We start from the raw sequence: 24,162 nt of genomic DNA, 5'->3' as shown, positions 1-24,162 counted from the left end.
GAGTGGAAATCGCTCAAAAACATCGCTGGCAAGGCGAAGAAGCCAACACTTCAGTCCGCACTTGTTCGGGGTCTGTGGGGTATGCACTTGGTGCACGACCTTTATGACATATTTCGTGTAAGCAACTGGATAGTTTCTTGTGTTGATTGGGTAGCTGAGTTGTTCCTGGATATGTTTTGGGGGAAAAGCGAGAGTGCAAGTGATCAGGAGTATGTGCTGAAAGTTTTGACAGCTGCTGGGTATACGGAAGGGTCTGGCTTCCGGAACGTGGATGTGAACTCGGAGACCCCGCTTGAGTTTGAGACAGAATGGGCAAAAGTTCAGTTGATTGTGAGAATTAGAGATTTTGAAGCCGATGATTCTGGTGAATCTGGAAATTCTGATAATCTAGACAAAGCTAAGGTTTCCGAGGATTCGGAGAATTCCAATTGCTACTTTGATGTTCACAAGACCTCTAAATTCTCCATTGAGATCCGCTTGCTATTCCTCAAAGACACCCCTGGTGACCTTCTTCTTTTTGGGAACGACTTCGATACTCCAATTCGGGATTTCTTACCCTACGGACTGACATCAATGGGGCTCAAAGTCTTGAAATGGGTCGATCCAAGCGTGGAAGGCGATCTATACGCAGACAGACCGTATCTGTATGGAAAGGCCTTGGGCAGCTTCAACCGAATCTGCGTTGCTGAATCCCCCGCAGAAGTTGCCGGAAATTGGGATGAGAATCTTTCTAATGCGAGCACAGATTCGCTGGATATTCCTGCAGATCCTGTCAAAAGGCAGTATTTTTTTGCAGCTAAGGAAAATCTGGAGAAATTCCAGTTCCAAAAGGGCAAGGTATACGCCTTTGACTTCACGAACGACTACATATCTCTGGGCCACGGAAAATTCAATCTGGCGCTTCCTGGAGGATTTGAGTTGAATCTGGCAAGTTATTTGCAATCTTTTGTAACTGCTCAGGGCGATAACGATGCTGCTGCTAATTGGACTCTTAAGCTGAAGGATCCAGACGGAAAAGAGGGAGCCGAATCAGGTGTCCCTCTTTTAATGATCAAGTTTAGACTGGAACCCAAAGCCGGTGATGAGCTAGACTGAGACTTTTAAATCTTTGTTTTTTACTATTTGCATGCCAAAAAAATTATGGTGAAGATCCAAAAAAAGAAGGATAGAAAGTGGTCCCTAGCAGGATCGAACTGCTGATCTCCGCGTTATTAGCACGGCGCCTTAACCAACTGGGCCAAGGGACCATCTTCGAAACTCAACAATTTTTTGGTGCACTACACCTTATTCGTTGTTTAGCACACTACGTTTGTGATTTTTGAATTTTGACAGCAGAAAAAGATGAATAGCGAGAATAAATATTACCTTTGCTATTCTATGTCTACATATCGTTATTACTAGTAAGCATTTTTTGAGTTCTGGGGTTGTGTGGAGGTTGGGTTTTGGGGGAGTTGAAGAACGTTAAGGCATACAATCTGCTCATTATCTGGGATAAAAATTTGAAAAAATTTGGAATTTTGAGTATTTTGCGGTTTATGAAAACCACTGTAGTTGCAGCAAGGTCAACCAGAACCATATAGATTCCTGTAGATCCCCCAAAATTGTGTTTTATCCAATACGCTCTTCTATCTATCTCTACAACCCTCTTCTTCATAAAACTTCTATTTACAAGTCTGCTAACTATTTGCTCAAATCACTAAACGATAATACTTTGTTGCTCAAAAAAGCATCAGCACTACCCTTGGAGGCATCATTACTCAAGGTGCTTTGCAGCTGGGATTCCAGAGCAGTTAGCACTGGGGCTCCCTTGGACTGATCTCCAGAACCATCCTTTTTCTGTGATCTTTTTCTGGTAATCTTTGGTGGCTCAACATCGCTCATGTATCCTCTCCTCGCCTCATCACTGTAAAACAAAATGTCTCTTCTGGCAATTGGCTTTGCCTGGATAGGCAAGTAGCCTCTTTCTCTAACGAACCACCTGGGTGCGTGATGGGCACGGTATCCTAACGAAGTGCTGAAGAACTTGGCCACAAATTTTCCGCCGGCCCTTTCAATGGCACGGATCGCAGCAAAACTTGCCTTGGAAGCCTCAATAGATATAGGCAAGTCATACTCGGCCTTTCCGTTTCCCAGAATGGCAACTCCATCCTTCATGGGACCAGATACCAGTCCACATTGTTTCATTTTGCGCATCGTCAACACCTCACCATCTTCCAGCTTCAACAGACCAGATCTATAGTATTCGGCTATCCTCAACAGCTTGACCTCGTTGTACTCCCTCTTATTGTGTCTGTAGAAACCTCTCTTGGGAAACAGTTTGTGTATTGGTGTCTGACCACCTTCAAACCAAGGCTTCACATTTCCACGAGCCTTCTGACCCTTTTGACCACGTGTCGAAGTTTTACCACGGCCACTGGCTGGACCTCTACCGACTCTGCGGTCGTTCTTGAAAGACCCAACTGAAGGATGCAGTTTCGCCAACAGCGATACCGAACGCACCGGTGTGTTTAGCACCACAAACGCGGGCCTTGAGCGAACACCCAAAGAAAGCCCAAGTCTCGCAAGCATGGCAAAAAATGTGTGATTCAAAACAAAGTTGTATCGAGCTCGTGTTGAAACGATTTGAACTCTTGTTCCAAATTGGACGTCGAGGAAATCTCGAAAATCTGACCTTATTGTTTACTACACTACCACCCATCTCCACCCTCGCCAGAACCGAGACTGGCCTGCCAGGGTGTTTCTGAGGACGATCGAATTGTGCTCTGTGGTTTGATTTTCATCTAAAAGGGAGAATCTGCGAATTTCACTTGTTGTATTTGCTCAATAATTTCGCATTGTGTTTGAGATTGATCACGTGGCTGTTTTGCGGACACGAATCTAGATAAACACCAGGTTGATCATAACACGTTAGACCAACCCCTACAAACGGCGTGTATTCTAGCCTGAGGACCTCGTTTTCGTTGGAACTTAAAAAAGAGGCGGTTTCAAGTGAAAATCTCGCGAAGATTCCGATTTTTGTCAAAAAAGTTTTGTTTTTATCGCTTTCGCTGATCCATTAATTACACGATGCCCCTCTGTGGTGGGACGAGTAAGCCAGGTGAGTTTCTTTGACAATAGACTATAGTTGCCAACCGCAACTTTTGCCAGCTATGCTACGGTGATAGTTGCCAGAACTGCTGGTTACAACCAGGTTGTAACTGTCAGAGGCAATTGCCAGTTCTGATCACCAGTTCTGATCACCAGCTTTCCAGCTTTCCGCCTACTAACCGCTTCTAGTTCAGCGCAAGATCGTCATCCTCGGAGACGGTGCCTGTGGAAAGACGTCTCTGTTGAATGTGTTCACCCGTGGATACTTCCCCCAGGTTTATGAACCAACAGTCTTCGAGAATTACATTCACGATATTTTCATCGATGGCCAACAGTTGCAATTGTCGCTTTGGGATACTGCTGGACAGGAAGAGTTTGACCGGTTGCGCTCGCTGAGTTACAGCGATACTCATACCATCATTCTGTGTTTCTCCATCGACTCTGCGGACTCTTTGGAAAACGTGGAGAACAAGTGGGTTGGAGAGATTCTTGAGCACTGTGATGGAGTCAAGCTGGTTTTGGTAGCTCTCAAGTGTGATTTGCGTAATGGTGAAGACAGTGCGAATGACATTGCCCAGGATTACAACCAGAGGCCCAAGAGGCTCGTTAGCTACGAGGAGGGCCTGGCCGTGGCCAAGAAGATTGGTGCGCTGAGGTATCTAGAATGTTCTGCCATGAAGAACAGAGGAGTCAACGAGGTGTTCACCGAGGCCGCAAGATGTGCGCTTTCGGCAAAGCCAAAAGGTGCGAGCTCTGCTGAAGAAGAGAGCGAGAGTCGTTGTACGATAGTTTGAGCCCAGTTCAGGACAGTCCCTCTTTAGTTATCACAAAAGGTTTAATCAGAAGCCTTAACAGAAAAAGAAGAAATGATCATTCGTAATGCTTATAAAAGACCCAAGACGTCATAAAAATATATTTTCCCACATTTCTCCTTCTCCTTCTTAGCATCAAAAGCCATGCAAATGCATATTAACCCTTTACAAATCATTCAACAGATTCTCGAGATTCACGCTAGGAAGTGTCCTATGTCCCCGCTCTCTGATTGGCGATTGTGAACTCGAAGCCCTTGGCGGAGACTCCAGTTCTTGTGAAGTCAAGCGTATCACCGACCTGCTTCTATCGTGACCAAACATCGGCACCTGGCCCAGGTTGAACACATCTGCCCTTGAAACTGGATCTGCCACAGAAAAGCGGTTCGTGTCGTAGATACTAGCATTGTTGAACCGGCCTTGCTCCGACCAAACGGGGTTGATCAACGGCTCACTCAGGGAGGAGGCCCGGTTTCCCATGAATGTAGGGTGATAAACCCTGGTCTTTTCATCCATCTCTTTAGCTGCCTTGCGCGACCGCCAAGCCTTCCAGCCCATGATGAAGGCGTAGAGCAGAAAAATGAGAGCTGCCAAAGCGCCGAGGCAGATGAAAACCGTTCCCGTTGGGGCCTGTGTCTGGTATATGAAGGGATTGGAGTCCATTGGTGGAACTGTCACTTCTGGTGTGGTCCAAGCCGTGGAATCAGTGGCGGATGATTGGCTGGTAGACTGGCTAGCACTGGATGCATCTGAAACCGTATCTGAGGAAGTTTCCGAGGATTTTGCTGTTTCTGTCACGGTGGCGGCCGTGGCTGTGGTGGTGAGTTTGGGCAACGCCATGTCAGATCAAACGTAAACAGCACAATTGGTGGAATTGTGACTTTCAAGGGCAGAAAAGAGTGAATATTATATCTGGAATTCGTTCTGAGACGAAAAAATTTATAAAACCTGACTTCAGCACCAAAAATCCACAACAGTTCAGGAAAAGAGTTGGTACAAAAATAGACGTCTGGAACATGTTTTTGACAGAATTTAGTTATTTCCCGATTTGGAGGAGATTATTTAGAAATGCACGACTTATGAGTGTACTGCCGAAGTTTTACAAACGAGCATTTGGGTTTCGCTATCAGACATACTACTGACCAACTGACCAACTGACTTGCCTCTGGAAAACCACACTATAATTTTTGTTGATGGAGAAATTTACAAATTGGAGAGATGCTGCGACTGGGATCTCGCCCTTTATGCCGATACCGAATTCCAATAGCGGCAAAGGAGCAGTGAAGTATTTGCTTGGCCCTGTGAGACTGCTGGCTTTCGCTGTTCGCGGGTTGTTCTTGGTGCTTCTGCTGGCACTTTATATCCTGAGTGTTCCGGTTGCACCATTACAGAAGCTTGTATTAGGTCTTTTGCTAGAACTGGTTTTTGGCGTAATCGAAACGGAGGTCCAGATTGACGGAATCAAGAGGTCGAACACCAAGCTGACCAAGGTCAATAGACCCAACAAGCGTGATCTGGTGATTGCCAATCTCTCTTCGCCGCTAGATCCACTTGCTCTGGCTTGTATCAGCAATAGCAGCATAAGCTCATGTCTATTTCTGATACCGGATGGAGCTGGAGATCTGAGATCATACTCTGTGTGGGGGGCCTTCAAGTTTGCACTATCTGATCCGGTCACAGCTCACCAGGGCGAAATCATTCACGATGTTGCAAAATTTAAAAACAAGACACTTTTCGTGTTCCCAGAATCGACAACTTCGAACAACAAGGCTATCTTGCCTTTTAACCCAAAATTGGGCAAGTTATCAGATCTAATGGGAGAAAACACCTTCAAGCTCAAGGCTATAAGCACCAAGTCGTATCCACCACAATTGACCACAACTCCTTTGCCGACCTCAGTCATTACCTTTCTGTGGACCAGCTTGTCACACTTGAAGTTTGAAACCAGGTTCAAGTCGAAGGTTTTTCTTTTGGAGTCGGAATCCACCTGGAAAGAGGCCAGGACTGCACTGACTAACTATGGCAAGTTGAATCTGGTGGGAAATTCGCTGAATTTGCAGGCGAAGATCGCGTTCATTGCTGCTTTCAAGAAGGGGAAGGGCATTTCCTAAGAATAATATAATTAAGCTAACGCTCAACAATAATTACTCCTTAGATTTATGCTGACAATCCGATTGTTCATTAGCCATTTTCATCCCATTTTGAGCCGCACCAAAATTCACTGACACACGACCATAAATATCCCACGTCCACGACCAACACCTGGCTGGCGATTTCATCGCCCGCGATCTTGAAAGGTGTCCATTCTAACCACAATAAACCTCAGTACACACATTGTCGAAATGGCAGAGGAATCGTTTATCAAAGAAGAAGCTGCGGCCAAGATCTCGGTCTACACGCCTATAATATACGTGGTGGTGATGATCACCGCGTTGGTGGTGTTCTCGGTGGTGTATAGAAGGAGGAACGTGAAACATCTTCAGGAAATGAAGCCTTTTTTCCCGGAAAACATCCCAAGAGAGATATATTTTCAACTGAAGTACCAGGAACCAAAGCCCAATGACAAGGTGTTGAAGGCAGCGTTGATTAGAAGGGGTTCTGAAGCAATTAGGCGGATGATGAAGTTGAGAGAGAACCAACAGCATGTGAAGTTGCTATATGAAAGGGGTTCTATCGGTGATGAGCTCTTTCTGAGACATCAGTTTGCCTCCAAGATCCAGGAATTGGAGTTGCAGGAGCTCGGTTTGGAGGCGGAGTCTTACAAACAGGGCTGGGCGCCCACGTTTTTTGCAGTTTGTCAGGAGGTGACTTTCAATGAGGCATTGAGAAGGCGTGTAAAGGCTGTTGATGAGAGAAAGCAGGTTTTGAGCGCGGAATGGGGTTTGGTGGTTGAGTCTGCTGAGAAGAAGGTGGAGAAGAAGGTGACAGAGGCTGCTACCTAAGGAAGAAATTGGTGATCAGGAAGGCCACAAAGAAAACTATAAGCACAGCGAGATACAGAGTCTTGGTAGTAGCAGTTTTGGGTTGAAAAGACGTCGTCTACTGCCAAATTCCGGCAGAGGGGGAAGGTCAAATGGCAACGCAGGAAGCCGCACGTCAGCCTACTTAAGACGATCCAGAAGCTACAACACCTTAAACACCTTCAACTACACATATTTGTTGTAACCAGCGCCGTTTGATCTTCGGGCATAGTCCCATTTTTCTATGTACATAATCTGATACTGTTTACTGTAGTTTTGCTGTGATCATCTTTCACTTGAAATTTCACTTGAAATTTCACCATTCTCAACTCCAACTGAAAATTTCACCATTTCTAAGTCCAGCTTCACTTTCACCAAATTCAGCTCCTCCTCTTGTTCTTCTTCGAGACAACCTTGGTGAAAGGAGAACTCCAATCATCGTCGTCATCATACTCAGCAGCCTTGGTGATGTCGGACCGGGCCTGGGCTTCCTGCCATGAAAAATCCATACCTTGACGTTTCACAATGGCTTCAACAGCTCTACGACGCTTCATGAACTCCTGTGCAAAACGACGTCCATCCATAACGGAAGAATTCGAGTACACTGTATCAGCAATGATCTCCTGGGTCTCAGCAGAGGATGAAGGCATCTGAAGCATGATTGAAAGCAACTCCTCACGCTTAACTCCACTGTTCAGACTGTTAAATTGAGTTCTGCACCAATCAAGGAACTCACGCGAAGGTGATGGAGCCGATGGAGCAGAAGGAGTTGAATATGTCGAGGAAGCAGCCGGACGGGACACCACTGGAGCCGACGAAACGGCCGAAGAAACAGCAGAAACGCTGCGCAAAAGAGCCGGCGTTGCAACAGCAGTGGGAGCCCTCTTAATCGGAGCATTTGGCTTGGCCACAGGTTTCTTCGAGCCGACCACGGTCCAGGCATCTGTTCCAGAAGAGCTGGCGATGGCAGCAAACGAAGTCTTAGCAGCCAAAGCAGCTGCGGCCTTGGATGCCTGGTTGGTCTTCTTAGCAGCCTCCTCTGCTTCAAGACGGTGAATTTCAGCTAGTGACTGTACCTTTTCTTTGGCTGGAGTGCTGGAATTGGCCCATCTAGCAGTCGAGGAGGAACGAATATCCGGCATCATGGTGTGAACTGCAGCAGCTTCTTCGTCAGCAAGACGCTGGGCCAATAGGAGCGAGCGATTCTTTTCCTCCAGCTCTTTCTGGCGAAGCCTGTCCTTTTTCTCTTGCTCTTGGATCTCAGCAAGCGAGAGACCTGGTGCTGATACCACTGGGGCAGCAACAGCAGCCGCGGCCCACGGAGCCGGCACCGGAGCAGCAGGCGTGATTGGACTAGCAGTCTTTGTAGTTGAAACCTGAACATGGACTGGTTTTTGTTTGGGTTCAGGGGGAATTTGGACAGATAATTTGGGCTGGGTTGGGGCCTGGGTGGTGGAGGGTTGTGGAGCTTGGGGGACGGCAGAAGCGTGGGAAGGCTCTGAAATTTGCTGAGGAGTTTGCTGATGAACGTGTTGAACAGTCTGAACGGTCTGAGCAGGTTTAGCAGGCTCAGCAGGCTCAACATGTTGTTGAACGGGCTGTTGGACGGGCTGTTGGACAGGCTCTTGGACAGTCTCACGACCAGTCTCACCAACATCGACAGAATGGGATTCCAACTGAGGGATCTCGTATGTTTCGACCTTCACTTCATGACTTTCTTCTTCGTCAAAAACATTGTTTAAGACCCGAGATTGAAGGTCTGCAAACATGTCACGGGACACGGCAGCAGGGCTCTGATAAGCCTGCGCAACCGGAGCTTGCTGCTGGAAGAACGAGGATTGCTGCTGGCTCAATTGCTGGCTCAATTGCTGGTTCTGCCAGTTTCCATTCTGCGGAACTGCCAGTCCCCAGGCGTCCTGAGGCTGTTGAAGGTGTTGGCCATAAGAAGATCTAAACGGCTGGTATGCGTTGAAGACGTTAGCCTGAGCTGGAGGAGCAGACAGGTCCGGAAGAGGCACCAAAAACGGCGTAACAAAGTCGTTGATGGAGTGTGCAAATTCGCCAAGCGACTGGTACGCGTTCGACTCTTTGCGACGGAGTCTCAAGTCTGGCTGGAGATATCCTGCTGAGTACCAGCCCTGCATCATGGTTCCGTCGAACGGACCCTGTTCGTTTCCAGAAGCATCCAAATACACCCAAAAGATTTGGGAAGGGTCCACGATCAACTTGGGTTGCTGCGGAATGTTGAAAGCCGGCGAATGTACCAGTTGTGGGGAGTTGAACGAGAAGCCTGGGTCACCTCTTGGATCACCACCTCTGGGATCAGCCCGATTCCACTGGTCTTTGGCACCACCGTTCAACGACAGCTGAGCCAGCGAATCAGATACCACATCCGGAGTGTCTCGAGCAGAATGCTTGTTTTTTCGTTGAGTTTTCACCGTTTCGCGGGCATGCAACGGAATGTTCAGCTGGAGACTTCTGTATGGCTGGTCCGACTCGCCGTCAATCAGCCGGTCTCTGGATTTTAAATTCTGGTATATATCCGTCATTTCCTCTATGGTATACACAATTTTGTTCCTTTGAGGTCCACCCAGGCCGTTTCCGGTGAGATGGGGCGTGCTGGGAGAAGCATGGTAGCTGGACGTGGAGTTGGTCTCGCTGGTGGTCAATCCCGGCGTGAGTCCAGGATTGCGCGCAGGGTCATGAGAACTGCCATTACGAGACCATTGGCTCGTTCTTGAGTCGCTTTGCAGTGGTTCATCGGAAGCAACGGGTGCTTTAGGACGCATCCTGAGGAAGAGCATTGTTAGTGAGGTCCATTTTCATTGGTGGGGGACTGAGAAGCACACTTACCATGTGGGGCCAAAAGATTGTGACATTTGTGAAGAATAGGGATCTGAAAGTTGCAATAGGGGATTTTTTGTACGATTTTCGAACAAAAGAACTGATATGGTGGGGACTTCTTGACGAGTCTTGTGGTATATGGCTGAAATTTTTTTACCCGGCTTCGAACTGGGAGTGCGTAACTCAAACTGGATGGACGTGGAGTCTGGAGCTGGGGTTGCTAGAGATGAAAGATGGAGAAAGGCGGAGAAAAAGGTTGAAGAGAATTGAAAAGAGTTGAAAAAGGCTGAAAAATAAGGGTAAATAATACTACTAATGACTAGAAACTACTGAAAGTCGCTTTTATTGTGTTTTTTTTTGAGTGTGATTGGTCGAACTGTATAGAGAGCAGGGTGTCAAGATGGCATGACAAAGATAACCGACTAATCCTAAATACGAAAAAATTGTAAGGCCAGCGATATTAGACAAAATATCTTTCTAAGCACAAACACCTCTTCGAATCGTGCTGATACCGCAAAGATGCTACAATCCAACTCTCCTTTCCACCTCTGTGTGCAAGTCTGGAGCACTGCTTGGATCGCCTAAAAGCGAGTTAGTATTATTTAACAAAAGGAGAAAAAAGCATCTGATTTCCTGTAAACTCACCCTTGTAAATATCTTCCCAATCAATCGAGGAGTCCTTGTTCTTCAGTATATCCAGATGCACGTTGGCGGGACCGCCCAAAACAGCCGGTTTGAAGTCAGTTTGGCTCACAATTTCCAAATCCATCGTCCTCCTTATTGGATCGGCCGCTCCAAAAAGTCTTCTATACTGCTCCAATCTGGCGTTTTGCTGTGTCTCCTCCCAGTTTTGTAGCCTGGTCTCCAGAGGATGTCTTCCGTTAACTTTGGAGGCCACTGACAGTAATCCGTCACCGGATCTAATGGTGTCATGCAACGACTCCATGGCTGGAGCCCCGCTTCCGTAACTTGTAGAGTCAACCTGCGACTTATAAGTGTTCTCTGGCACAATTCTCAATGACTGCGCGTCGGTATTAGTATCATCTCCATCACAACTACAGAATCGCACTACCACGTAGGATCCCTGATTGTATTGTCTGAACTCACCATTTCTGATTGACTTTGGGATAATAGTATGAAAAATTAACGCTACAGCTGTCTGTATCCATGTAACTTGCCACCTTTGTGAGGGCGAGTTCAAGGGAGATAGATATTGGCTGGTGCACGTCTCTCATTAAATTGAGTATTACACTATAGATTAGCCTTTCTTGAAACCTCTCTGTCCGATAGACATCTGTGATACCATTCTGAATTCAACACCAAATCGCCATGCCCGAATCGACAGATAGTTTAAGTTCGGAGGAGACGCCAGATGCCTCTGTGGCTGAAAGACAAACGCTCGAGATCTACAAGAATGCTCTGAACTTCAACGTGATTGCCAAGTACGATCCTTTGGTGAAGAACCTGATTTTTCAGTCGTCGCATTGTGTGGTGTATAGGTTCGAAAACGACGACTGGGTCAAGCTGGACTACCAGGGTCCAATAGTGCTTTATTCAAGAAGGTATAAGAATGAAATAGACGATGAGCAGAAAGCCAAAGAGCAGGAGCCACTCACATACGATACGGAGACCATACTTAGAGACGATACCTACTACGAGTATGGAATCATCGTGTATAACAGAAACAAGCCCCAAAACTTCTCGATTGGTATTATACCAACGAAACGGTTGAGAGCGAAGGAAGATGCCATGATATTCGAGAAGAATGACGAGCTGATCATAGTGAAGGATCTTGCAGGTGATGCATTTGGACTGTGGATTTTCGACGAAAAGGATCGGGATTATATTTGTCAGGTGTTGAATTATTGCATTGACAACTAAGTGTATAGTACAAAGTAATATGAAGGAGCATATGACTTCGGGAGCGCGGTTGGATGAGGCCCAGAGGATGTAGATGAGCTATCAATGAGCTGCAAAGTGGATTATCGTGAGCAATCTTTGGGGTATAAGCTCATCAAGAGGGCAGAGAGTCAGAGTTGAGCTGTTGGTGAATTCTGCTGAATTCTGGTGCACTTTGGGGAACTATGGGGAACGTTGGGCGAAGTCTATGAATGCCTTTAGAAACCCCAAGAGCCGTTGAAAAATACACTCCTAATCCACACCGGTCTCCTCGTATTGTGACAATTCCAAGCCCATATCAACTTTCAGAATCCTTCTTCTTCTTGTAAGCTGTCTTTTTCTTCTTTTCTGGAGGTCCACTGGGCGATCCGGGAGTGGATTTGCCAGCATATTGTCCGGGAACGGTCTTTCCAGCCACATTCTTCTTCACAGAAACTTTCCTCTGTCTTTTTGGAGTAACCTTCTTCAAGTTAGCAGGACTAGAAGAGGCCGGAGAGCCGGTACTCGAAGCCATTCCGTCCGCGCTTGGACTGTTCAAGGCTGGAGACGAGTTACCGTTGTTGATATTGCGAGGAAGCGCAACTGCAGCTGCCATCTGCTCCTTCTGGTGTCTCTCAAGCATTCTCTCATTATTCAGCAAAACTCTCTCTTGCATTGTCATATCACCAAACATGCCGTTGACTCCACTCTGAGGCATCACTCCACCATTGGCAGCAGCTGCCTGTTGCATGTTCCTGTGCTGAATACTGAGATCCACAGCTTGTTGCTTCATCAGCTCTCTTCTGCGACGCCAGGACTCCACGAATCTCAGTCTCAAGAATTGACCAGCCTCGTCGTTTTGGGCATCCTGAGATTGCGAGTTGTGATTGAAGCGGTCCTTCAATATCAACATAATCTGCTCGTACTTGGAGTTATGGTGAGGCAGGTCCTCGTGAAGAGACTTGTACTTGTATGCATCAATGCTCAGATCTTCGCCCCGCGAATCCTCTCTGTAATTGTGCACGAGAGAGTCGGCTTCTTCGTCGTAATAAGGATATTTGCTCTCTGTTCGAAGCATCTCGTCGCAATGGTACGGGTTCAGAGGAACGTGCAGATTCACATTCCTGTTGGTGATGGAGACGATTTCGCTCTCCAAGTTCAGGGACAGATTGTCAGTGAATCTCAACTGAAGAGAGTCTGTCTGGTAGAGTAGGTCCGCGTACAGCGACAGCTGCGTTAGTCGCAGGACGGTTTTGTAAGTCTTCGGTATCTTTTTGACTTGAACCACGGTTGCTGCTGGGGTGGAACCTTCTTTTTTGAGTTCAGTACCATTGGCAGAAGGGTTGGACTCAGACTGGCTATCTTTATCTTTGGTTTCGTCTGCCTTTGCTTCCGTCTGATCAGGTTTCACTGGGACCTCCACTTTCTCTTCAACCAGGTTCCGATGGTCGTACACCTTCAGTATCACATTTCCCTCATACAACTGTATACTTCCATCCTTGATCACCTCGACCAGCGAATGAGGGATCTCTTCTCTTGCAACATACTGTAGAAAGTGCTTTATCATGCTGGAAGATTTCGGTATCACCGTGTCCTGGTTACCAAACCTGTAGTGGTTCTCGTGAATGTGGAATTCCAGCGAGGCTGGAAACTTATCGTACTTCTTCAAAATCTCCTCGCTTGTCTCGGCGAACCTGTGATTCCGCACCTTTTCGCGAAGCGCTTGCTGAACAAGTGCCCTCTGCTGTTGTGGAGACAGATTCTGCATCTGCGCCTGTTTGGCGACCTGTGCAGTAATCCCGCTCTGAGCCATTGCATTTCGCAAATGCTGTTGCCGCAGCTGTTGCTGAAGCATCTGCTGCTGCTGTGGGGTGAGTTTGGCGAACTCTTCCTTCTTGGCCTGGGCTAGTGCTTTCATTTGCATCTGTGTCTGCTGGAGAATTTGGGCTTCTCGAGCCTCACCATTGGTGGATTGGGCCACCGATGAACCCACAGTTGGATCGTTCAATCGCTTGGACTGGGTCGACATTTTTCACGCGGTTGTGGCAGGTCCTTGCGAAATGTGTGGATCTCAAGTGGTTTGTCTGTATGGAAAATGGAGCGCCTGTGGAACAACGGGTATGGACGTGCGAAACTCGGTCAAAATCGCTGGATTCGGAAACTCAAGTCACTGAATGAGATTGATCAGCTGCAATTTCCGATTTCCTCGAGGTTTATAGTGGAACTGGCGGATGGATTGGTTCTGATACTGTCTGGTGCCTGAGCTTTGGCAGAGCACGGTTCTGTGCTCATCGGGCGTTCGCGACTCAGACTTTAGATGGGGCGTGCGGCGGCGCAAAAAGGGACTGGAAGGAGGACGGATGACACACGGAAATGGAGGAAACGAGTTGTTCAAGTGGTGGAAGTGAAGTTGATGAAGACTCAATGGGAAATTTCAACTTATTTCGAAAAAAGCAGTGCAGTGGAGTAGATTTAGGCAGCAGGTACACCTGGATTGCGCTAGTAGGACACTAACATCTCACTGACAGATAACCAAGAGAGCATGGAGAGGGCAAGTGAACAGGTACAATAATCAAGACGCACTTTGAAAAATTACAATTGAGAATTCTCAGGTCATTCTTTAGGATTATGTGAAGAGAATTTCACTAAAATTTCACTAGGATTCTGAGTATTTTTCCAATTTTTCACGAGGGTTTGGAATGACATTACCCAGTGCTCAGAGTGCTCGGCTCAGGCAGCATCCAAGAGTTCGAAATAAAACCAGAACACTCTCAAAATTCTTTCAAAGCTACTTGGATCATAAATAAATACAATTAAACATTTGGTCGCCGTATAGATAAGTCATAAAAACCACGTAAACACCATTCAAGGCACTATCTTCGTCAACCACTTCCCCAACCTAGTCCCCACTAAATAGCACCGAACAAAAATCAAAAGAAAAGTACCATTCATTAAAGTGAAAATCAAAACCTCAAACTCCCCTAACTTCAGTGTCTCAGACACCTCGGCACAAATAAACAATTACCACCTGGTCTCCCAACACTCAAAACAACGTCACAGAACTAACACTATCCGTGTCAACCAGCACCTCAAAAACAACTCTTCCAAATCCATATAGTCTTGTAGACCCCCAGTCTTTGCTCCGGTCCTTGGAGGTATACTTCTTCACAGCCGGTACATCGGTGACGGTGATGGAGCCAGCATCATCATCACTGGCACCATCACCAGCCGCCTGCACATGCGTCACATCCTCTTTAGAATTTTGACCAGAGCTCACGGAGTCCTCATTGTCATCGTAGTCAATCACCTCAAAGTTACCGCTGCTGAATGTCTTGGAGATGCCAGTACCTTGGATTTCGTTGAGAGCCTGGTTGATGGCGTACTGGCGGCGGTCCAGAAAAAGCGGCTGGTTAACAGACGAGTCCTCAGGCTTGAAATATGATGGAAAATCACCGTATATCATCGAAGAATGTATCAGGAGCCGGGTTGCCTCATCCCAGCGTTTGCTCCAGAGGTGCTCCGCCCGACTCGGGTGAGAATAGGGCTTTAGCGACAGAATCGACGGTGTGGCTTCTATGTCTTTCTTGCAATTATCAACATTCTCGGGGTCATAGCCCAGCATTACCCAGTTGAGTCTCTCATAGGCCATGAACTCCAACGAGTTCACCATGTTGTTGTGGATCACCAATTTCTTCACTGGAGGGCTCCCGTAGAAAGTGATGCTAGTATCGTAAATAACATCAAATCCGTACCTTAAGTACTTGTGCACCTTCTTGACACCCCTAGAATCACTTCCAGAGCCTGCAGTCGCTTTGAGACTGTGGATGTTAAGCTTTGAATCGAAAGTTCGATCTTGTACTTCACCAGGCAATCCAAATATTCCCACCATTTCCTGCATTGTGGTTTTTCCAAGTTGGAGAAGAAAGCTCTCAACGTCATCTGGATGCGACGAAAAAGAGAAACTGACAATCCCAATTGGAAGATTAATCTCGCAGCAGATCAACTTGAGCACTTTCGCGTGGGTGTTCCAGGTGATCATACTCTCAGCAGAAGAGCTTTCATGCTCATTGGCCTGACTCGACAAAAACTGCAGCCCCGTCATCCTCAAACAGGAAGCAATAAGCGCAGAGGCCTCCCTCCAAGAAGCACCCTTGAAAATCGAAAACCCTGTGCAATCGATGGAGGACCCAATCCCGTTAAGGGTCTGCACGAACTTCTCATCAGTACCGGTTCTCTTCTTCAAAGCAGCAGCCGTCAACTTAAACTTGAACACAATCCCCGGATACGAAAGTGCATAAATGTCTGAGTCCGGCTCCACATGTCCCGGGTATGCAGGCCCAAAGTGCTTGTTGTAGATGGTCTGGAAAGTGGGAGCCTCGTCACCACTGGTTGATCTGGTTAGCTGCTGTGCAACTGAAAAGTCGGAAAATGTACGATACTCACTTGATGCTGACTTTCTGATACAAAAATTCACAGCCAGACCAGTTGGTTGCCTCGATCAGAAAGAGTTTCTGGAAATAAGGGTCGAACGTGAAGCGCAATCCAACCGACGGTAGCGACAGGGTTATCGGTACTCTGTTGATTTCGCGTTCATCATACACAAATACCACGTTCGTGCCCCAGGACTGCATTTTGATGTACTTGATGACCTGATTAAGAGAATTGCCGAGTTCTGCGTAAAACACACACGTTTTAAGTTAGTAAAAAACACAAAGACGCGAACCCACTCTTGTGTAGGCTTGCGATCACAGATAAGCAGCAGCATGACTCACTGATAGCACCAATGCCCTCATGGGGTTCAATTGCCAGACGGCAGTACTTAAGGGATCTCATGAGAACACGTCGAGATCAGTTTTATGTTTGCAACTCGAAAAAGGGAAATTCCCAACCGCCGAAACGAGGACAAAACCCAGGACTAAACCATTCTGTAAACCCTCGCGAGTATGGAGCAGCCGGAACCGCGATGCCCTGCCCCGTTATCGGGTGGCTGGGGAGGCAGGTGGCTGGTGAGCCATATGGCTGTGTAGGGCTGAAGCAGGTGGCTGGAGATGCTAGATTTTATTGAGACTAGCCCACCATCAGTCAGGTCGCAGTGAAAGACGTGTTCTATTTTGTGCTATTTTTGAGATAAATGACGAGAAGTATCAGCCACCATGCATCAGTGGCCTCTTTGGCTTCGCCATCGCCGAATCCCGACAAGGTGGCCGATCTTAAGCTGGTGCTATTAGGTGAGTAGGGACTGGCTCTTAAATGCGTTTTGAGATCTTCTCTCCTTTTTCCTCAATTGCTAACGATATATATAGGAGAATCTGCTGTTGGAAAGAGCTCTTTGGTCCAGCGGTTTGCGACCGATTCTTTCGATGCAGCCAAAGAGTCTACCATTGGAGCTGCGTTCGTGACCAAGAAAGTGTACATCGAAGATTCCGAGGCACCGGAAATCATTAGATTGGTCAATTTTCAGATATGGGACACTGCGGGTCAGGAAAGGTATAAATCGTTGACCCCAATGTATTATCGCAACGCCAATGTTGCCGTGGTGGTGTTTGATATTACAGATGCGGGAAGCTTTGACCGTGCGGCACATTGGATTAATGAGCTCAAACTGTACATCCGTGACCATGGACTTGAGGACGAGAATGGCAAACATCAGGGACTTCAGATAGTGCTAGTAGGAAACAAAAAAGACCTCCTGGTGACAGAGGAGGGACCTGCCAAGCCATCGCCATTCGCACCGAAGATCCTCGAATTTCTGGAAACCACGCGGTACCAGTACTTTGAAGTGAGTGCCAAGACGGGCGAAGGAATTTCTGGGATCTTCCAACAGATTGTCAACGCAATCCCGGAGACGCAATACGTCGATGTGCTTGACGAGGATGGCGATCTACTGGATGGACAGAACACCCGAAAGAGGGGCATAATAGACCTGCGACTTGGGTTTTCTGGAGACAACTCTAACGATACGTGCTCATGCTGAGTTTATGATGGTTTATGTCTTTTTAGTGTATTTATAGCGCTACTTGATGAAATTTGGGGAATGCTGGTTAGTAGTTGGAGGAGTGTGGAACTCAAAACGTGGAGAGAACAGAGGTTTGAGCTCAAAGCTATGCATTTGATGAAAGATTGGTCAGAGATTGGTCAGAGATTGGTCAGAGATTGGTCCAGAATTACTCAGCAATGCTAGCAAGGGGCCTGAGACTGTTTATACCAGTCTCTAGATGCTCCTCAAGCTTCAGGCTTGCTTCTGGGACAGCAAAAAGTGCTGAATGTGAGTGCTTTTAGACTAGCATGGACAATCTGCATGTACTAACTTTTCAGCAAAACCTTCTGCATTGTCTCCCTCCCTTTTGAACCTGAAGGTGGGCCAGATTGTTGATATCAAACAACATGAGAATGCTGATTCATTGTATGTCTCAAAGATCCAAATAAACGAGGCCATACCACCCACCATTTTACAGGTCTGCAGTGGATTGGTCAACTACGTACCCATGGAAACGCTACGTGGAATGCGCGTTGCACTCGTCATGAACCTCAAACCTTCGAAAATGCGCGGCGAAGTATCTGAGGCCATGTTACTGGCTGCTGAGAAAATTGTCGATGGAAAAACGCTGGTTGAACCGGTCCTCGCTCCTTCGGTCGAGCTGGGATCAAGGCTTCGATTTGAAAGTGGAACTGCAGAAGAACCTCCCAGGATCAAACCCAAAAACTTACCTTTGATTTTCCAGAATGTTCGAACAGACTCGGAAGGAGTGGTGGTGTATGTTGATGAAAATGGCGTCACTCATTCATTGAAGACAGACTCCGGAGAGATGGCCAGGGTGAAAAGATTATTTGATGCCGGAGTCAGGTGAGGAAGAGAATAGAAGAAGACGAAAGTAATTGAGCAAAACCAGTGTTGGAAAATCTAAAGACTCAAGATTCTCAATACCAATCTGAATCATTCTGTCATGTCCATATTGATGATTGCATTGAAATTTAGACTCAATTCATAGCTTGTATATATCCAAATCTAAAACCAAATGGTTACCGGCTTTTCAACTAACTTCTTAACTAGTCTAAGATCTCATGAGCAGGTTATCAGGGCGAATTTTTCACTCTCATATATTTTCAACCTTATCTTCAAAAAGCCGCATTCCAGTTGGTTACTCAATTGTATTCTGTTCTTCTTCCATATTCACCGCATTTAACTGTGTCCCCATATCTACTAACAGATACAATAAGGAAAGTAGATCTTCACGGCCTTTATATCTCCCACCGTTTATTACTCAAGTCCCTCTTGGGGACTTCCCCAGGAGCTTGTCCACACATTGACGTCCTCGAAATAATTTCGTACGAGGACATTTGCGTAACTCCACGGATATACTAAGTGCTTTATCTTTCTTTATCTATATATATATATTCATTGATATATACACTCACCACCATTCCTAGATGTACATTCCACTGCCCTCTACCCTCACATAAACTAGGTCTCAACTGCCATACTATATCCTCCGGTCAATCCCCCTGTCTATCCTTCTTTCTTTCTTCTTACCCTCACCATCAGATTATAGTCATCTTTAGAATATTCCTGTTTTTCAAACACGCTTTCCATCCGCACTGCCTCCCCAATTTCCGTCTAATTTAACAGAACAGACCCCTCGTCTCTCTTAACCAATCAAATCGCCTCACCCGCCGCACGACGTCTGCGGCGGTGTGTGGCGCAAATTTTCCTCCTCGCACTTCCACCCTGCGGCTCTTCGTCCACTTCTTCTTCCCCCCTCCTGTTTCCTTATTCTTTCCCCTTGTTAGAATTCAAGCCTGCTGCTAACAAACTTTGCTGCAACAATCGTGAATCGGGCCTGGCTGCGTGTCAACACACAATTTTTGCCTGTTGCACTCTTAAAAACTCGAAATTTCCAAAAGGCTGTTCCTCGCCCAATTTGACGTTCTGTTGTTTTGAATTTTGCGAGCAACCCTTTTTCACTCGCCATCCATCCGCGCGTTTTAACCAGGATTTTGCTTTCGCTATTGCTACGACTTTAAGCTCAACGAAAAGCATCAACAAAACAAAAAAATATCTTCAAAACACAATCCACCATGTCTGCTAACGGTGAGGCTTCTTCTGTGAGGCTCAACGACGAGATCTCCGGTCAGGATAACCGCAAAACGTCGCTGGCCAACCTCGTTTCTGCTGCTCTTCAAAATGATTCTTCTGAAACCGAGGCCGGCTCTGGATCGCCGCCCAGGGGTTCTCAAGGATCGCAGTTCCCAACGTCAAACTCGCGGTCTTCGGATGCTTCCAAACAGGGCCTTCCTGCGCCGCCTCCGTTGGTGAGTTTCCCACCATCCCAATTGCCAGGAGGCTCCAAGGCTTCCACAGGGTTTCCTCCGCTTCTGCCTACTCCATACACGCGGGGAAGTGCTGGTTCTGCTGGTGCAACCACTGATTCGGAGGCCCAGCCCAACAAGTACCCTTACAACTTGTACTACAGCAGGCCTCGCAACGGTGACTCTGCTTCTTCTTCGGCAGTGAACTCGACCAACGAGGTGTCTTCAGACCCGATCTTTTCGCATTTGCGTGGCCATAAGGCCGACGGAAAGGATGTCGATTCTAGCTCTGAGTCCGACTCAGGCGAATCTGATGCCGAGACGTCCAAGCCGGAAGCTGACACTACCGCCGATGCTTCTTCTCAAAGAGGCTCAGCTGCTAAGAAACAGCGGGTTGGTCAGAAGCCACAGCCACCAAAGCCTTCAGAGGAGAGGCCCTACAGGTGTGTCAACGGATGCCCATGGTCATTCTCGAGACTCAGCGATCTGAGACGTCACATGAAGTCGCACGATACTCCACAGTTTCACTGTCCTTTCTGGGATAACGATAATTCGTGCCACCGGTCTGATGGTTCTTTCAACCGTCTTGATGTGCTCAAACGCCACTTGAGACTGGTACACTTCGTTCCTGAGGGCGGAATCAAATCTGCGAAACAGAACGGCAAAGGCTGGTGCAAGGGATGTCACGAGAAGTTTGCCACCAACAAGGAGTTTATTAACCACTGTCTTGAGTGCGGGAAGACGGCAAACAATGCCACCGACTGGAAGCCAGATGTGTCTAAGGGCGAACCCGTTCTCCCCGGATACGACTTTAAAGGTGCGCGAATTCCCAACCTCAAGCGGAAGCGTGACGACTACGCGGATGAAGCTCCAGATCCAGCTGAATATCTGAAGAGTGAGCCGGTTTCCAACACGGAGGGTGTTACAACGGCACCGCCTGCCGCGGCAGCCCCAGCCCCAACCGCCTCTGCCACGGCGGAAAAGGCCTAGACGCTGACCGAGGCCTGTTTCCATATCTTTGAATTGCTTTTGTCTTTTTTTCCGGTGGATATTACCCCTGATTTTGTTCTTTGTACGTTTTAAAACTGTTTACTTTGATTGGTGTAGTAAGAGTGGAGGGAAGATACACAAAGTGTATGAGGGAAGAGAAGTGAGACTGAGTCAGGTTGACCATAGCGAATCAAAGCAAAATTTGATGATATTAAACTGGAGTGATAGTCGAGTGAAATAAAATAGGTATATAACACTAAATCAGCTGAATTGGATTGGTCTGAATTTTGAAGCGTGTATGGCGTTTCGCTAATTGACTTCCAAATTGTCCTCATTCATTGTCTCATTGATATCAATCAAAGACGACTAACAGGTGGTCTGAACTTCGTTTTGCTTGCATAGCAAACCCACAATATCAATATCTGAACACATATCAAGAGTTTTACTAAAAAGTCTGCAAAGGACTTTGTTAGGTCTTCTTCATAATTCGGCAGGGAATTACACTACAGACTACTATAACCAAATTTTTTTTGAACAGTCTTTCTCTGGTTCCCACTCTCATTCGCAAATTTCCAGCTTTTTTCAGCCACTGCTGAAACACCCAAAATCATTAACTCAACTTTCAACTTAGTCCTGGAGGCCTGATCGCTGCAGGGTTCTTTTTGCCGCCGCACGCCGCACCCAAAATGGAAATCACCCAATACGGTAATGGCACGCATCGCGACGCGTGCCTGCCGTTTTTTCACTGGGGTATGAAGACTGGCTCTTTTCCCTGTAAGCTTACCGTTATCTTCTCCTTGTACATTCGCCCAAATGAGAGGTATGCAACTATTTTTAACTTTGTTTTGACCTAACTCTAACTTTTCAGATTACAAACTTGTGGTGCTCGGAGCAGGTGGAGTCGGCAAATCGTCCGTGACAGTGCAGTTCGTACAAGGCGTCTATGTGGAGAGCTACGATCCTACAATTGAGGACTCCTACAGCAAGGAGATCGAGGTTGATGGAAGAGCATGCCATTTGGAGATTCTCGACACCGCTGGGGTGGCCCAGTTCACAGCCATGCGCGAATTGTATATCAAGTCGGGAAAGGGTTTTTTGCTAGTGTACTCAGTAACGGACGAGAGCTCTCTCAAAGAATTGCTGGCGATCCGCGATCAGGTATTGCGGATTAAGGATACTGCCAATGTTCCTATGGTTTTAATAGGAAATAAGTGCGATTTGAACGAAGAGCGTAAGCTCACTCCAGAGGATGGAATTGCGGTTTCCAAAGAGTGGGGACGCGTCCCGTTTTACGAAACGAGTGCCATGTACAAAATAAACGTGGAGGATGCGTTTGTGGACGTTGTAAGGCAAATAATGAGAAAAGAGGCCTCGGCCTCGGCGGCAGGGAACAATGCTTCTTCACAAGAGCAAGTGGTTGAATCTAAAAAGACCAGTCAGCAGACGGAGACGAAGCCGCAGCGGAGAAACACGTTTGGCTCGTCTTCAGATAAGAAGGTCAAGAAGAAGAAGAAGAAGGGAGGACTTTGTACCATTTTATGATTATACCCCGGTTGTTTGTGTCACGGTGTCGATTTCTGTACCAATATTGATAGTTGAAGATTTTCACGTGGTGTAGTATTAATAGTGGGTCAGCATAGTGTGCGTACTCAGTCAATTGCCAATGTATAGGCAGATTCATGCGCCAAATTCAGGATTTATGAGGCAACGTAGGGATTATAACTAGGAGCTTCTATAAAGACATGTGAGTTTCCACCATATAAATAACATACATGTGTATAGCTATTTTTCATCCAATAACTCAGCAGAATGTAGCACATGCATAACTGATGCATGTCGGTGTAAAGTTAATGCTAGCCAATGCAGTCTTCATATATAACCAATGCCTGCCTGATAATGCCTGCCTCTATGTATACGCAATATATATTCAATATTTACCGCCTTGTGGCAACTTCAAGGAATAGCATATTCTTTCACATAATAATGGAATACTGCCTCACCGCCTATTATTCCGTGCATAATCAATAGCTGAACTGTGCTCCCATTGCCATTTTGTAGGTCTCAATTCTTCGGAGCTGGCAAAGATTTAACCGCATTGTTATACTCCTTCACTATAATACTGCAATCTGTCTCAAGGCACAACTGCCTCTTCTCGCTAGCAGGAACCCTCTGCAAGAACTCCAGTCCCGAAGACCTCTCTAACGCCTCAACTGGAACCTCAAACGATCTCAAAGGAGTGGTATTAGAAATCACATCATTAGGCAAAACAAAAGCTGCAACTGCAACTCCATTGCTCCCAGATTGAGGGCCCTTGAGAGGTGTCTCCGCGACGATCAGCTTGAAGAAGTGCGTAGGAACAGCAATGGAGGGTGGATTGCCAATAACCTCATACGTAACCTTGAACTTTCCATCAAGAGGATCCTGCTTCGGTAAGTAAAGAGGACCAGTAACAATTCTCACACTTCTATACCGCGAAGTGAGTCTCCTGCAGAAGTCCTCGAAGAAAGCCCAGTAATCTCTGTTGAAGCCGTCACCAACTTGGGGCGACATGTTGGTGAGATAGAATGTCTCATCCATGGCTTCTTGTGAGAACTTCGCGTCTGCAGCCGGAGCCTGGTGACCTCTATCGTAGCCAGACCGGAAGTAATCTCTCAGTCTAGCACGGAACTTCTCCGGCACCTGTTCGTCTTCTCTAAACACACTGTGTTTCCTGTTTCCGTTAGATTCATTTTTTTGCAAGGATTCGGGAGTAATGTGTTCAATGACGTAATATGGATTTCTCTTCTGACGATCGTAGCAAGAAACGAACTCACTGCGTTTTTCGAGATCGTGAACTGGCCCTGGAAACCCGTATTTAAAGAAGTCTGCGGGTTGAACCGTCTCGGGCCCGGTGATTTGTGTAGGAGTTTTTTTGGAAGAGATCCCCGTATTGCCTCTTTCCTTGTCTGGGGGAGGAAAGACGATACCCCCCGGCGAGGCATTCGCAGAACCTGATGGCGAGGATCTTCCCCAGAAGTAGCTGGCTATTCCCAGGCCCATAACTGAGACCGGCACGGTGTGTTTGAACATGTTGTGAAATGCACAGAACGCGTCACCAAAACACGACTCAAGTTGACCAAAACGTTGTCTTTGTGCAAATAAAGCGCTGAACTTTCAACTTTTGTGTTCACACAAAAATTATCTAGCCACAACAGCTCTAAAGTCGCGTACAAAACGTTTCAGATCAAGTGAAAAATCACTTGGAGTTATCGACCCGTATCCTGAATGGCAGAAGACCTATCCATCGA

General features: G+C 46.8%; 16 protein-coding genes across 16 annotated transcripts, besides 2 other annotated features; 9 read left to right on the top strand and 7 right to left on the bottom strand.

Annotated features, from left to right (window-relative positions):
- Positions 1-171: 171 nt before the first annotated feature.
- On the top strand, positions 172-1,095 carry KUCA_T00004122001 (uncharacterized protein; the record flags this gene model as incomplete). The annotated part of the gene is made up of 1 exon (XM_022600824.1): positions 172-1,095. The coding sequence occupies one exon, from the start codon at positions 172-174 to the stop codon at positions 1,093-1,095; it is 924 nt and encodes a 307-aa protein (XP_022460131.1).
- Positions 1,096-1,680: 585 nt separating this feature from the next.
- On the bottom strand, positions 1,681-2,568 carry KUCA_T00004121001 (uncharacterized protein; the record flags this gene model as incomplete). Its single annotated transcript, XM_022600823.1, has 1 exon — positions 1,681-2,568. One exon carries the CDS (start codon positions 2,566-2,568, stop codon positions 1,681-1,683), a length of 888 nt encoding a protein of 295 aa, XP_022460130.1.
- Positions 2,569-3,066: 498 nt separating this feature from the next.
- On the top strand, positions 3,067-3,881 carry KUCA_T00004120001 (uncharacterized protein; the record flags this gene model as incomplete). Its single annotated transcript, XM_022600822.1, has 2 exons — positions 3,067-3,097; positions 3,277-3,881. 2 exons carry the CDS (start codon positions 3,067-3,069, stop codon positions 3,879-3,881), a joined length of 636 nt encoding a protein of 211 aa, XP_022460129.1.
- A 183-nt stretch (positions 3,882-4,064) lies between these two features.
- KUCA_T00004119001 (uncharacterized protein) lies at positions 4,065-4,736 on the bottom strand (the record flags this gene model as incomplete). The annotated part of the gene is made up of 1 exon (XM_022600821.1): positions 4,065-4,736. One exon carries the CDS (start codon positions 4,734-4,736, stop codon positions 4,065-4,067), a length of 672 nt encoding a protein of 223 aa, XP_022460128.1.
- A 353-nt stretch (positions 4,737-5,089) lies between these two features.
- Positions 5,090-6,007, top strand: KUCA_T00004118001 (uncharacterized protein; the record flags this gene model as incomplete). Its single annotated transcript, XM_022600820.1, has 1 exon — positions 5,090-6,007. One exon carries the CDS (start codon positions 5,090-5,092, stop codon positions 6,005-6,007), a length of 918 nt encoding a protein of 305 aa, XP_022460127.1.
- Positions 6,008-6,238: 231 nt separating this feature from the next.
- Positions 6,239-6,838, top strand: KUCA_T00004117001 (uncharacterized protein; the record flags this gene model as incomplete). Its single annotated transcript, XM_022600818.1, has 1 exon — positions 6,239-6,838. One exon carries the CDS (start codon positions 6,239-6,241, stop codon positions 6,836-6,838), a length of 600 nt encoding a protein of 199 aa, XP_022460126.1.
- Positions 6,839-7,236: 398 nt separating this feature from the next.
- KUCA_T00004116001 (uncharacterized protein) lies at positions 7,237-9,660 on the bottom strand (the record flags this gene model as incomplete). Its single annotated transcript, XM_022600817.1, has 1 exon — positions 7,237-9,660. The coding sequence occupies one exon, from the start codon at positions 9,658-9,660 to the stop codon at positions 7,237-7,239; it is 2,424 nt and encodes an 807-aa protein (XP_022460125.1).
- A 562-nt stretch (positions 9,661-10,222) lies between these two features.
- KUCA_T00004115001 (uncharacterized protein) lies at positions 10,223-10,646 on the bottom strand (the record flags this gene model as incomplete). The annotated part of the gene is made up of 2 exons (XM_022600816.1): positions 10,223-10,281; positions 10,346-10,646. The coding sequence occupies 2 exons, from the start codon at positions 10,644-10,646 to the stop codon at positions 10,223-10,225; spliced, it is 360 nt and encodes a 119-aa protein (XP_022460124.1).
- A 383-nt stretch (positions 10,647-11,029) lies between these two features.
- KUCA_T00004114001 (uncharacterized protein) lies at positions 11,030-11,581 on the top strand (the record flags this gene model as incomplete). Its single annotated transcript, XM_022600815.1, has 1 exon — positions 11,030-11,581. The coding sequence occupies one exon, from the start codon at positions 11,030-11,032 to the stop codon at positions 11,579-11,581; it is 552 nt and encodes a 183-aa protein (XP_022460123.1).
- A 316-nt stretch (positions 11,582-11,897) lies between these two features.
- KUCA_T00004113001 (uncharacterized protein) lies at positions 11,898-13,607 on the bottom strand (the record flags this gene model as incomplete). The annotated part of the gene is made up of 1 exon (XM_022600814.1): positions 11,898-13,607. The coding sequence occupies one exon, from the start codon at positions 13,605-13,607 to the stop codon at positions 11,898-11,900; it is 1,710 nt and encodes a 569-aa protein (XP_022460122.1).
- Positions 13,608-14,621: 1,014 nt separating this feature from the next.
- Positions 14,622-16,411, bottom strand: KUCA_T00004112001 (uncharacterized protein; the record flags this gene model as incomplete). Its single annotated transcript, XM_022600813.1, has 3 exons — positions 14,622-15,963; positions 16,022-16,250; positions 16,351-16,411. The coding sequence occupies 3 exons, from the start codon at positions 16,409-16,411 to the stop codon at positions 14,622-14,624; spliced, it is 1,632 nt and encodes a 543-aa protein (XP_022460121.1).
- Positions 16,412-16,709: 298 nt separating this feature from the next.
- On the top strand, positions 16,710-17,552 carry KUCA_T00004111001 (uncharacterized protein; the record flags this gene model as incomplete). The annotated part of the gene is made up of 2 exons (XM_022600812.1): positions 16,710-16,806; positions 16,882-17,552. 2 exons carry the CDS (start codon positions 16,710-16,712, stop codon positions 17,550-17,552), a joined length of 768 nt encoding a protein of 255 aa, XP_022460120.1.
- Positions 17,553-17,752: 200 nt separating this feature from the next.
- On the top strand, positions 17,753-18,426 carry KUCA_T00004110001 (uncharacterized protein; the record flags this gene model as incomplete). The annotated part of the gene is made up of 2 exons (XM_022600811.1): positions 17,753-17,843; positions 17,894-18,426. The coding sequence occupies 2 exons, from the start codon at positions 17,753-17,755 to the stop codon at positions 18,424-18,426; spliced, it is 624 nt and encodes a 207-aa protein (XP_022460119.1).
- Positions 18,427-19,654: 1,228 nt separating this feature from the next.
- Positions 19,655-20,875, top strand: KUCA_T00004109001 (uncharacterized protein; the record flags this gene model as incomplete). Its single annotated transcript, XM_022600810.1, has 1 exon — positions 19,655-20,875. One exon carries the CDS (start codon positions 19,655-19,657, stop codon positions 20,873-20,875), a length of 1,221 nt encoding a protein of 406 aa, XP_022460118.1.
- Positions 20,876-21,688: 813 nt separating this feature from the next.
- Positions 21,689-21,695: a sequence feature (Short protein (KUCA_T00004108001, CDK28127.1) was converted to a misc_feature.).
- A 107-nt stretch (positions 21,696-21,802) lies between these two features.
- Positions 21,803-21,846: a sequence feature (Short protein (KUCA_T00004108001, CDK28127.1) was converted to a misc_feature.).
- An 88-nt stretch (positions 21,847-21,934) lies between these two features.
- KUCA_T00004107001 (uncharacterized protein) lies at positions 21,935-22,417 on the top strand (the record flags this gene model as incomplete). The annotated part of the gene is made up of 1 exon (XM_022600809.1): positions 21,935-22,417. The coding sequence occupies one exon, from the start codon at positions 21,935-21,937 to the stop codon at positions 22,415-22,417; it is 483 nt and encodes a 160-aa protein (XP_022460117.1).
- A 519-nt stretch (positions 22,418-22,936) lies between these two features.
- Positions 22,937-23,944, bottom strand: KUCA_T00004106001 (uncharacterized protein; the record flags this gene model as incomplete). Its single annotated transcript, XM_022600807.1, has 1 exon — positions 22,937-23,944. One exon carries the CDS (start codon positions 23,942-23,944, stop codon positions 22,937-22,939), a length of 1,008 nt encoding a protein of 335 aa, XP_022460116.1.
- Positions 23,945-24,162: the final 218 nt, after the last annotated feature.

This window comes from Kuraishia capsulata, genomic scaffold, assembly GCF_000576695.1.
Source record: "Kuraishia capsulata CBS 1993 genomic scaffold, Kuraishia_capsulata_scaffold_5, whole genome shotgun sequence".
NCBI classification, from domain to species: domain Eukaryota; kingdom Fungi; phylum Ascomycota; class Pichiomycetes; order Pichiales; family Pichiaceae; genus Kuraishia; species Kuraishia capsulata.
This window is presented reverse-complemented; position numbering and strand designations above follow the sequence as displayed.